Source organism: Oncorhynchus masou, chromosome 1 (genome assembly GCF_036934945.1).
Source record: "Oncorhynchus masou masou isolate Uvic2021 chromosome 1, UVic_Omas_1.1, whole genome shotgun sequence".
Classification (NCBI taxonomy): Eukaryota; Metazoa; Chordata; class Actinopteri; order Salmoniformes; family Salmonidae; genus Oncorhynchus; species Oncorhynchus masou.
The window spans coordinates 5,699,631-5,712,689 of NC_088212.1; the positions used below are offsets into that span (position 1 = coordinate 5,699,631).

At 40.9% G+C, this 13,059-nt stretch overlaps 1 protein-coding gene across 1 annotated transcript; it reads left to right on the plus strand.

The window, feature by feature from the left end:
- The first annotated feature begins 2,279 nt into the window (after positions 1 to 2,279).
- Positions 2,280 to 8,798, plus strand: LOC135544817 (C-X-C motif chemokine 13-like). Its single transcript, XM_064972625.1, has 4 exons — positions 2,280 to 2,364; positions 3,747 to 3,882; positions 7,936 to 8,016; positions 8,159 to 8,798. The coding sequence occupies exons 1-4, from the start codon at positions 2,301 to 2,303 to the stop codon at positions 8,208 to 8,210; spliced, it is 333 nt and encodes a 110-aa protein (XP_064828697.1). The 5' UTR covers positions 2,280 to 2,300; the 3' UTR covers positions 8,211 to 8,798.
- Positions 8,799 to 13,059: the final 4,261 nt, after the last annotated feature.

Sequence of the window (13,059 nt, forward strand, 5' to 3'; positions counted from 1 at the left end):
AATGCAGCAGAAATGACCGGAGGAATTATAAATATCTCCGGCAGCTAACGCCAGATAACAGCAATAAACATCATAAACTTTGACTAAATATACATGTTCTACATATATTTAGAAAGATACACTTCTTCTTAATGCAAACGCTGTGTTACATTTATTTTTAACGTTACAGAATTCGTTCACTATTCAATAATCTGAGACGGCGCTCAGCCATCAGCATTATTTCTCTACTATGTTGGATTCGACAAAAATACAATTTTATAACATAAATATTCCCTTACCTTTGATGGTCTTCGACAAGAATGTCGTGGAAGGAGTTATACTTACCTAATATAACGTTTGGTTGCTGTTGGTGTGTCTTTGTATTAGCAAAAGCTAACATCTTCAGGTGAATTACCCCAAAAAGGACTTCTGATCACGAAAATTGAGCATCAAAACTTCAAAGTTACATATTATATGTCGACTAAACTGGTCAAACTAAGTGCAGAATCAAGCTTTAGGATGTTTTTAACGTACAAAACAATTGGCGATTAAATCAAACATAACAAACTCTCTTCAGCCAAGCTGGGAAAAAAAGACCCTTTTCACAGAGCTCGCACCTGAAAACTCGTGACACCTCAGTATTTTGCCCGCCAAGCAGTCAAAGCTCGTGCTATTTTCTCCGTTCCACGTCTCATTGAAAGACGAGAGCGCGCTGAAGAAATAGAAACTGTTCCCAGATCCATAGCTGGTTGGGAAGGGTGGGGGCGATGACGTCAAAGTTGGAGCAACTTTCTTAGGAGAGAGAGAGTTTGGGAGAATGGCTGCCCTGTGAGTTCTGCTTTACATGCAGACATAATTCGAACGGTTTTAGAAGCTTTAGAGTGTTTATTATATGCATATATTAGCAATTTTTGACAGTTTTTTAAAAAGTTTACTTTGGGCACACAATTCATCCAAAGGGGGCAGTATTTCCCCGAGCCCCATCTTATAATTAAGGTCTTCTCAGTCTCCAGACTTGAACAACATTGACAACCTGTGGTTTGAATTGAAGAGGGCAGTCCATCAGCGCAGACAAGAGATATCAAGGATCTGGAAAGACTCTGTTATAGAGGAATGGTCAAAGATCCCTCCTGATGTGTCCTTCATTCTCATAACCTAATGTAGCAGGTCAAAGATCCCTCCTGATGTGTCCTTCATTCTCATAACCTAACGTAGCAGGTCTAAGATCCCTCCTGATGTGTTCTTCATTCTCATAACCTAATGTAGCAGGTCAAAGATCCCTCCTGATGTGTCCTCCATTCTCATAACCTAATGTAGCAGGTCAAAGATCCCTCCTGATGTGTTCTCCATTCTCATAACCTAACGTAGCAGGTCAAAGATCCCTCCTGATGTGTTCTCCATTCTCATAACCTAACGTAGCAGGTCAAAGATCCCTCCTGATGTGTTCTCCATTCTCATAACCTAATGTAGCAGGTCTAAGATCCCTCCTGATGTGTTCTCCATTCTCATAACCTAATGTAGCAGGTCTAAGATCCCTCCTGATGTGTCCTTCATTCTCATAACCTAATGTAGCAGGTCTAAGATCCCTCCTGATGTGTCCTTCATTCTCATAACCTAATGTAGCAGGTCTAAGATCCCTCCTGATGTGTCCTTCATTCTCATAACCTAATGTTGGAGGCGTAAAAGAAGATCCTATAAAACATAGTAGAAAAAGACTCAGTAGCCATTATCCTCTCAAGGTGAGGTATTGAAAACAGCAGTGACATTTTAACCCCGATCTTTTTGAGAGAGAAAAGAAATATGACTTATGAAACAAAATCACTTTCACTGAGCAATTGTATTCGTATAAAATATAATTTCCCCTTTTTTTTGCATAAAATATAGCTCAGTGTTTGTATTATTGATCTTATACAGTCTTTTATTGTTCATCTTTATCAAGGTCCATAATTATGGACCTGTCTGTATGTCTACGAGAAATACAGTTTTTAAACGTTCTCCAATCTTAACCACTGAATCTCTACTTGTTCTACTCAGCGTTTACCATGTTTTGACTAGATCATTAAAATCCTCTTTACAATGTAACAAGACAGATTCTCAATATGGCATGTTTCATTTCAATAGAATCACTAGGCTAGAAATGAAGGGTAAAGTTAAAATAGTGAATATATATATAGACATTTTTATATCCTCCAAAAGACTGATCTTCATTTTGCATGAAGACGAGGGATTCCCCCACACTTCCTTTTTTGCAGCAATATAAACCCAGAGACATCATTCAGTTTCAGTAGACACCAGCCGACCACAGCCAACGCAGACTCAAGATGCCTTTCAAGACACACTACCTGTTGGTGTCCCTGACTCTCTGCTGGTTCGTGGCTCTTCAAGGTGAGATATTGCATCTTTATCTATATATATATATATATATATATATGAATCTGTTCAACTTGACTCTTGAACAATAAACAAACCAATCCAATTATCTATTTTTTTTTTTACAATTTAATTCCAATTATCACAATCAATCCACTGCACTGTTAAGTGTCTCAGAGTAGGGTCTGTATTCAATCCGTATGGCAGAAGTTGTGCGTTGCAGCGTGAGTGAAATTTAAAGGCAACGTTCCTGAGTGGAAACTGCATTCACGGTAAACGCTGCATGTCGGCTCAGTCAGATATTACCGGTACATTGTGATCACGCAATCACTGTCTTTTAACTGGTGTTTTTATTTATTTACTTACCTGTTGTTCACCTAATACCTTTTGGTATTAACTATTGTTCACCTAATACCTTTTGGTATTAACTATTGTTCACCTAATACCTTTTGGTATTAACTATTGTTCACCTAATACCTTTTGGTATTAACTATTGTTCACCTAATACCTTTTGGTATTAACTATTGTTCACCTAATACCCTTTGGTATTAACTATTGGTTAGAGCCTGTAAGTAAGCATTTCACTGTAAGGTCTACTACACCTGTTGTATTCAGCATTTCACTGTAATGTCTACTACACCTGTTGTATTCAGCATTTCACTGTAAGGTCTACTACACCTGTTGTATTCAGCATTTCACAGTAAGGTCTACTACACCTGTTGTATTCAGCATTTCACTGTAAGGTCTACTACACCTGTTGTATTCAGCATTTCACTGTTAGGTCTACTACACCTGTTGTATTCAGCATTTCACTGTAAGGTCTACTACACCTGTTGTATTCAGCATTTCACTGTTAGGTCTACTACACCTGTTGTATTCAGCATTTCACTGTTAGGTCTACTACACCTGTTGTATTCAGCATTTCACTGTAATGTCTACTACACCTGTTGTATTCAGCATTTCACTGTAATGTCTACTACACCTGTTGTATTCAGCATGTCACTGTAAGGTCTACTACACCTGTTGTATTCAGCATTTCACTGTAAGGTCTACTACACCTGTTTTATTCAGCATTTCACTGTTAGGTCTACTACACCTGTTGTATTCAGCATTTCACTCTAAGGTCTACTACACCTGTTGTATTCAGCGCACGTGACAAATAAACTTTGATTTGATTTAATCTGTAACGCTTCAGCGATGATACAGACTGAATAGAGCCCTAAGAGTGCTGATCTAGAATCAGTTTTGTCTTTGTAACATTCACATGTTTCAAAGTGCAACTTCAAGTGATGATAAAAAGTTGTTAACCCTATCCCTTAAACCTTAACCTTTAACCCCAAATTCTAACAACACTATATTGTTATTGTATGTAATTTTCCCGGTCTTCATCCCTGCAGCATTCCCCATGAACGGCTGTGCTGCATGTCAGAAGTGTCGCTGCATCCGGACGTCCTCTGCTTTCATCTCTCCAAGGCTGTTCCACAGGATAGAGATCCTACCTCCAGGTGCCCACTGTCGTCAAACAGAGATCATGTGAGTCAACTAACACCACCTAGCAACCAGTCAAGATGATCACAGCATGCCTAATACATTATCCCAGTATGTGTAATACATTATCACAATATACCTAATACATTATTACAGTATACCTAATACATTATCACAGTATGCATAATACATTATCGCAATATACCTAATACATTATTACAGTATACCTAATACATTATCCCAGTATGTGTAATACATTATCACAATACATTATCCCAGTATGCATAATACATTATTACAGTATACCTAATACATTATCCCAGTATGCATAATACATTATCACAATAAACCAAATACATTATCACAATATACCAAATACATTATCACAGTATACCTAATACATTATCACAGTATACCTAATACATTATCACAGTATACCTAATACATTATCACAGTATGCATAATACATTATCACAGTATACCTAATACATTATCACAGTATGCATAATACATTATCACAGTATACCTAATACATTATCACAGTATACCTAATACATTATCACAGTATGCATAATACATTATCACAGTATGCATAATACATTATCACAGTATGCATAATACATTATCACAGTATGCATAATACATTGTCACAGAATGCCTAATACATTATCACATCATATTGGCTACACTCTAAGAAAAAAAGGTGCTATCTAGAACCCAAAAGGGTTCTTCAGCTGTCCCCATAGGAGAACCCTTTGAATAAATCCCTTCCTGCTTCCAGGTAGAACCCTTTTGAGTTCCATGCAGAACCCTTTCCACAGAGGGTTCTACCTGGAACTCAAAAGGGTTCTCCATGGAACTCAAAAGGGTTCTACCTGGAACCAAACAGGGTTCTCCTATGGGGACAGCTGAACAACCCTTTTGGACCCCTTTTTCTAGGTGTGTATATGCCTGTCCTGACAATATTGTTATTCTCAGACAATATTATATTTCACAACTCGAGCTTTGATTAAAAAACAGATCAGTTGGTGGAGCACCTGCGAGGCACAGCTGAGCAGAAATTGAAATAATTGACTTTTATTTTACTGGACTGATGGTATCTGCATCTGTCATGGTGCTTTCAAGACAACTGGGAACTCTGGGAGATAAACTAGGTCAAATCATGAAGTCAACGAACTTCAGGTTGGAAAGTTGGAGATCTAGAAAGATGCCCCAGTTTCCGACTTGGATTTTCAAGTCAGGTGACCATTCAAAACGTTTTTCATAATCGGGTCTCGTTTTTTTCAGTTTCCAGTTGTCTTGAACACACTGAAGTTGGAAGTCTGAGATTTCAGAGTTCCCAGTAGTTTTGAACTCCGCATTAGTCTCAGCGGAGGGAGGGAGAGAACAGCAGAAAGTCCACCTCACACGGTCCTGCTCTATCCTTCCTTTCCCCCGGTGAGACTGACCAGAGAGAGGTGAGACTGACCAGAGAGAGGTGAGACTGACCAGAGAGGAGGTGAGACTGACCAGAGAGAGGTGAGACTGACCAGAGAGGAGGTGAGACTGACCAGAGAGAGGTGAGACTGACCAGAGAGAGGTGAGACTGACCAGAGAGGAGGTGAGACTGACCAGAGAGAGGTGAGACTGACCAGAGAGAGGTGAGACTGACCAGAGAGAGGTGAAACTGACCAGAGAGAGGTGAGACTGACCAGAGAGAGGTGAGACTGACCAGAGAGAGGTGAGACTGACCAGAGAGAGGTGAGACTGACCAGAGAGAGATGAGACTGACCAGAGAGAGGTGAGACTGACCAGAGAGGAGGTGAGACTGACCAGAGAGAGGTGAGACTGACCAGAGAGAGGTGAGACTGACCAGAGAGAGGTGAAACTGACCAGAGAGAGGTGAGACTGACCAGAGAGAGGTGAGACTGACCAGAGAGAGGTGAGACTGACCAGAGAGAGGGGACAACGTCTTCTACCTGATGGCTAAAGTCGAGTCACACCACATCTGCTTTCAGACACAAATTCATGTTGTTCCTCTGACCAGAGAAAGTATAATATCCCTCCCTATTAAAATAGACAGGACCAGATGCTAATAATAATAGAAGCACAGCGCTGTCGATACACTTGGCTACTCATTCATTACAGTGTGAGTGGAAGTAGAGAGAAACATGTTTTATATTATGTAATAGTGTTGAATCAAAACAGTGACAGAGCAGAATGAAAACTTAAACATGAACTCACTCATAAAAAACAGCAGCTGTATTCTTTGATCATTTCTCTCTGGTCATGGTTTTAAAAGTTATGAAATCTTACATAGGCTGGTATCAAACTTTGCTTGGGGTCGTGGAAGCTGTCGGCACAGTGATTTGAGCTGTACGATTGGCCATCGCAGTTTGGCTCACTTGATTTATCCACAGATCTTCCTGTCCGCCGGTTTGGCGGAGTTTGTCTTTCCTGACCAATTAAATGGTTTAAAATGGGAACAGTTTGTCTACCCGGTGCACAAGGCATCTGAAGTGCACCTGTCGGTAACAGCGCAACACGAATTTTAAAAAGAAGAACCGCAATCCTTTTTCATATGATTTTCTACAGAAATGTTTGGTGATCGACTAGCAATGCCTTGAAGTCGATCGCGATCGATTGTTTGTTAACCACTGGCCCAGTGGAATCTCCATGCTTTGTTGTTGTTGTTGTTCAGGCTTCATCTGTGTCTTGGAAACCGCACCTGAAACCCATGGTGGCTGTCATTGTCTTCACACATAGATCATGTGAGTCAGCCAGCGAGGTCTTGAACGAAGCGCTAAACTGTGGTTTTCTAATGCATAGGGGGAAGAAGCGTGGGGGATAGGTCGTGGTGGAGGGGAAATTAATTAGTCAGTATCGTCGCTTTACTGCATGCTATGCAAACCAGTCATTAGTCACTGATGATGAGTTCAATGTTCCTATTAGTAACCAAGTCTAAGACGTTGTAATAAATGTGGGCATTTGCGGTGGTAGCCTATAGCAATTCCCTTCGAAACTCAGTATGTGGCAGGGACTCCAGACAATCACAGATTACAAATATATTTTTCTAGTCAAGGCCATCCTATTCAACTATTGCTGTACATATACTATTATATGCTACCTATTCTACAGATATACTATATATTCTATCCACATACTGTCCACAATGACTCTACATTCAATCACACATGTAAACATATACATACAGTGTATTCAGAAAGTATTCAGACCCTTGGCTTTTTCCACATTTTATTATGTTTACAGCCTTTTTCTAAAATGGATTAAATAAAAAATTGTCCTCATCAATTTACACACAATACTCCATAATAACAAAGCGAAAACAGGTTTTTAGACATTTTAGCAAATGAATTAAATATAAAAAACAGAAACACCTTATTTACATAAGTATTCAGACACTTTGCTATGAGACTCTACATTGAGTTTAGATGCATCCTGTTTCCATTGATCATCCTTGAGATGTTTCTCCAACTTGATTGGAGTCCACCTGTGGTAAATTCAATTGATTAGACATGATTTGGAACATCTCACAGCTGTCTACATAAAGGTCCTACAGTTGTCAGTGCCTGTCAAAGCAAAAACCAAGCCATGAGGTCGAAGGAATGCCAAGAGTGTGAAAAGCTTTCAAGGCAAAGGGTGGCTACTTTGAACAATCTCAAATATAAAATATATTTTGATTTGTTTAACACTTTTTGGGTTACTACATGATTCTATATGTGTTATTTCATAGTTTTGATGTCTTCACTATTATTCTAGAAAATAGTACAAATAAAGAAAAACCCTGAAATGAGGAGGTGTGTCCACACCTTTGACTGGTACTGTATCTCTAAATACATTTACATATACAGGACTCTGACTTTGCTCGTCCTAATACTTAGAGATTTCTTTATTCCGTTATTTTACTCAGATTTGTGTGTATTGTTAGATATTACTGCACTGTTGGAGCTGGGAACACAACCATTTCACTACAGCCATAATAACATCTGCTAAATATGTGTACGTTCATATTGACGTTTTCTGATAGGTTAAATTCTGCAGTGTATGATATGTAACCATGGTGACGCTGTAATATATATCCCTCCCTTCATTCATCAGCGTTACCAAGAAGGACAAAGCCACCGTCTGTGTGACTCCAGATGCACGATGGATCAACAAAGTCATTGTCAAGTTACAAAGGTAAATACAACGCACACACACACACACACACACACACACACACACACACACACACACACACACACACACACACACACACACACACACACACACACACACACACACTTCTGTTGACTTTAACACAGACCATCTCTTTCTACAGTACCAACAAGAAGAAGAGAAGTGCAGAACTTCCCCATCTCAACCACCATTGAGTGAATTGGAACAGGAATGTATCAAGTTGGAGCTCAATGGACATGTGACACCAATGTGATACCAATGTGATACCAATGTGATACCAATGTGATGCCAATGTGATGCCAATGTGATGCCAATGTGATGCCGATGTGATACCATTGTAATACCAATGTGATGCCAATGTGATGCCAATGTGATGCCAATGTGATGCCAATGTGATGCCAATGTGATGCCAATGTGATACCAATGTGATACCAATGTGATACCATTGTAATACCAATGTGATACCAATGTGATACCAATGTGATACCAATGTGATACCAATGTAATACCAATGTGATACCGATGTGATACCAATGTGACACCAATGTGACGCCAATGTGACGCCAATGTGATGCCAATGTAATACCAATGTGATACCAATGTGATACCAATGTGATACCAATGTGATACCAATGTGATGCCAATGTGCCACCAATGTGATACCAATGTGATGCCAATGGATTCTATTCAAATATGATTCCAATACCAAGTTAATTAGTTTATCTTAAATGATCTCGGTATGTTTTGTTAGGTTCTTATTTTTCAGAGTAAATAACCCAATAATTCAGACAACACAACATTTGTCCCATCCAGATATTTATATAAACTTGGAAATTACTAATAAATGTAGAAACAATGATAATAAAACATGAATAAAAACTAACAAATGATTAGAAAACATGAATTAAACAAATGACCAAACAACGAACAGACAGTCACCGTGAGGTGTACAAAGCCTCTGAATTATGATCACACAACAAAATGCCATTCCAGCTGAATCTGCTGTCTCCTTCAATGGCAGCTGGAGCAGCTTTTAGTCTCTCCACTCCCTTCTGGTTCCTAAGAGAGTGATAGCACAAGACTTGGAAAGCAACAAAAAATAAATAAAACATAACAGTATTAACAATGTGATAAGTGATGCATGTAGTATCTGGGATCTACATCTGTTTATATTAGTTACTGTGCTGTTACTAAGCAGTAATGCATTACGGCAGTGTTACCTTACTACACCTAATAGGAAATGCACATGCGCACTGGGGTGCCGGGAACTGTCGAGCTCGATGGGTTTCGACTAAACGAAAACTAACTCTACTCCCGTCTCCTGCCTGGTCATTTCTCCACAGCACAAATATTACAGTGGCGACGAGGTGATTAAACTACATAAACGGACATTGCTTGAAGGGAAGAATGTTGCGTGAGTAATGAAACTCAAAATAATTTTGTAATTCGTCAGTTATTTTTTATTTTCTTTCGCCAGTAGAGAAGGCTAAGCACTGCTGGCACTGCTAGTACAGTATTCAGGAGCTGCCAAGTAGCAAGACTATTGGAGTCCAGAATAGCGACACTGCCCTCTGGTGGTTAAATAAAATAAACTGTCATTGAACCCATTGAAATTAGGCGATCTCAGTGGAGAAATATTGTCAAGGGGAAAAAAAAGGAAGAAGGGACGTAACACGGTGTGTACATTAATACAAATGAGTGCAGTGAATGAAGTAATTGCAGAAACTTCTGAAGTGAAGAAGTAGATGAATATTCAGCAAATTAAGGAATATAAGGAAACTGAACAATTAACTGTGAAAATGGCAACCATTGGTCGAGTACCAGAGTTTGAGGCTACAAAAGAGGATTTTGATTCCTATTTGGAGCGTTTTGAGCGTTGGTTGGCTGCAAATGAAATCAAAGATGGAAAGAAAGCAGACGTATTTCTCAGTGTTTTGGGTCCAACTGAGTATGGATTGCTGAAAGGTCTCATTGAACCAATGAAAGCAGTGGAGTTGAACTATGCAGAACTGACTGAAACTCTTTCAAGGTATTTCAATCCTTAGCCAATTCTCATTGCAGAACGTTTCAGATTTTACCAACGTCACCAGAGTCAAGGGGAAACCGTGGCTGACTACATCCTTGCTTTGAAAAGGCTGGCAAGTACATGTGAGTTTGCACAATTTCTTGATGATGCTCTCCGAGACAAGTTTGTATGTGGTCTCACAGGTGAAGCATATCACAGAAAGCTCCTGTCAGAGAAGGACCTAACCTTTAAGAAAGCCTGTGATATAGCACTTGGACTCGAGCTTGCCCACAGGGATACTATTGAGCTATCGGGACATGCAGAACGTCAGAAAGGTATTCACAAGGTCAGTGATGCACGTGGTGAAAAAAACTCACAAAAGTCGCACTTTTTTCAGTCCCGTCCTCAAGGTTACACAAGACCAAAGCAGCCCACATCTCAAAGGTCTAAGCCAAGTTGCTACAGATGTGGGGGAGATAATCATCAGCACAGTGAATGTCGATTCCAAAAGGAAAAGTGCCACAATTGTGAAAATGTTGGACATTTACAGAGAGTGTGTAAAGCCTCGAAACGCACAGCAAGAGCGCACAAAGTGTCAGACGCAGCACAAGACGAGGAAGGTACAACTGAATCAGTATTGGAACTGTTCACAGTGTACACGGCTCAACAACTAAAAGATGGAATCTATCTCAGCATGGAGTTAGCGGGAAAACCAGTACAAATGCAGCTGGACACCGGAGCGTCAGTATCCCTGGTTCCAGAGAGACTCTACAAAGAAAAACTGAAAGAGTGCCCTCTTCAGCCCGCGTCCATCCGCCTTTCTTCATACACTGGTGACACTATTCCTGTGTTAGGGCAGATCCAGGTACCAGTCCGGTATGAGGGGAAGGAGTGGACACTACCGCTTGTCATTGTTAAAGGAGAAAAATCTGCCTTGCTAGGCAGAAACTGGCTACAAAAGATCAAGTTGAACTGGGGAGAAATCCTCAGTCTGAGAATTTTTTTATTTATTTTACCTTTATTTTACTAGGCAAGTCAGTTAAGAACAAATTCATATTTTCAATGACGGCCTAGGAACAGTGGGTTAACTGCCTGTTCAGGGGCAGAACGACAGATTTGTACCTTGTCAGCTTGGGGATTTGAACTTGCAACTTTTCGGTTACTAGTCCAACGCTCTAACCACTAGGATACCCTGCCGCCCCAAATGACAAAACAGTGAGTCAGGCTACACTCACTAACATGCTGGAGAAGCACAAAGAACTTTTCAAAGATGGCTACGGTGAAATACAAACTTCACAGCAAAAGTCAGAGTGCAAGAAGGAACCAAGCCTATCTTTCACAAACCACGTCCAGTTCCCTACGCTCTTAAGGAAGCAGTAGAGAAGGAACTGGACGCCTACAGAAGAATAACATAATCACGAAAGTAGCGAGGAGCGACTGGGCCGCTCCGATTGTTGTAGTCCCAAAGAAAGACAAGACCGTCAGAATGTGCGGTGACTACAAGGTCACAGTAAATCGCTGCATACTACCAGAGGAATATCCACTACCAAATGCTGAAGATCTGTTTGCCACTCTAGCTGGTGGGAAGGTTTTCAGTAAGCTGGACCTGGCATTCGCTTATCAGCAACTACTGAAGCTGGATCTGGAGTCAGAACAGTATCTGACCATCAATACACACAAGGGGCTATTCAGATTCAATCGCTTGGCCTATGGAATCTTGACAGCTCCAGCGATATTCCAACACACAATGGATCAGATCTTGGACGGTATAGACAATGTTGTGTGCTTCATGGACGACATCCTCGTGTCAGCATCAACCATTGGAGAGCACCTTGTAGTGCTGGACAAAGTGATGTCAAGACTGGAGAAATACGGAGTGAGAATGAAACGCAGCAAGTGTGAGTTCCTCCAGGACTCAGTGGAGTATCTCGGATACAAGATTGATGCACAAGGCCTGCACCCAACCAACAGCAAGGTGGAAGCAATCGTAAACGCTCCAGCACCCACAAATATCTCAGAGCTGAGGTCATTTTTGGGGCTCCTGAACTATTACGGAAAGTTTGTGGCAAACTTGTCCACATTGTTGCATCCGCTTCACCAACTGCTGCAGACCGATACAAAGTGGAATTGGTCCCCACAATGCGAAGAAGCATTCAAGACTTGCAAACAGCGTCTGCTAAAGAGCAAGTGGCTTGCCCACTACAACACAGAGATGAAGCTGAGACTCGCGTGTGATGCATCTCCATATGGAGTAGGAGACGTCATCTCACATGTTCTACCGTCAGGTGAAGAACACCCTATTGCATTTGCATCACGGACTCTGTCACCAAGTGAGAAAAATTAGGCTCAAATTGAGAAGGAAGCCCTGAGCATAATATTCGGAGTGAAGAAGTTTCACAAATACCTCTACGGAAGGAAGTTCCAACTGCTGACAGATCACAAGCCTCTGTTGGCCATCCTTGGACCAAAATTAGCTATACCAACCCTTGCTGCACTTCGAATGCAACGTTGGGCTCTGATATTGTTAGCCTACGACTACGAGATTGAGTACAGACGATCCAGTGATCACCCAAATGCCGATGCACTATCAAGACTACCATGCAATAGTGACTCCGACAGTGAAGATGATAGAGCAGTCTTCCAGATCTCTCTCATTGATGAACTGCCCATATCTGCTTCTGACATAGCAGAGGAAACAAGGAAAGACCCAGTGCTTTCCAAAGTCTTGGACTTAACATTAGGCGGTTGGCCAACCTTCGTAAATGACGATAACCTTCGTCCATTCATCGACAAGAAAGATCAGTTGTCCACTGATCAAGGGTGTGTTCTGTGGGGATCAAGGGTCGTGGTACCTCACAAATTCCAGAGGAGACTGCTATCTGACCTGCATGAGGGACATCCAGGGATCACTCGAATGAAAGCACTCGCTCGCAGTTATCTGTGGTGGCCTGGACTGGATCAGGACATTCAACAGCATGTAGGCCACTGCTCACCTTGTGAAGCTGTTCGCAACAAGCCTGCTGCTGCACCTCTTCATC

Excerpts from the sequence above, each read along its gene's own strand:
- LOC135544817 (XM_064972625.1), top strand. The coding sequence starts at position 2,301 with ATGCCTTTCAAGACACACTACCTGTTGGTGTCCCTGACTCTCTGCTGG. Across the intron at positions 3,883-7,935 it reads TGTCGTCAAACAGAGATCAT|CGTTACCAAGAAGGACAAAG; the intron begins GTGAGTCAACTA and ends TTCATTCATCAG. Across the intron at positions 8,017-8,158 it reads GTCATTGTCAAGTTACAAAG|TACCAACAAGAAGAAGAGAA; the intron begins GTAAATACAACG and ends CTCTTTCTACAG.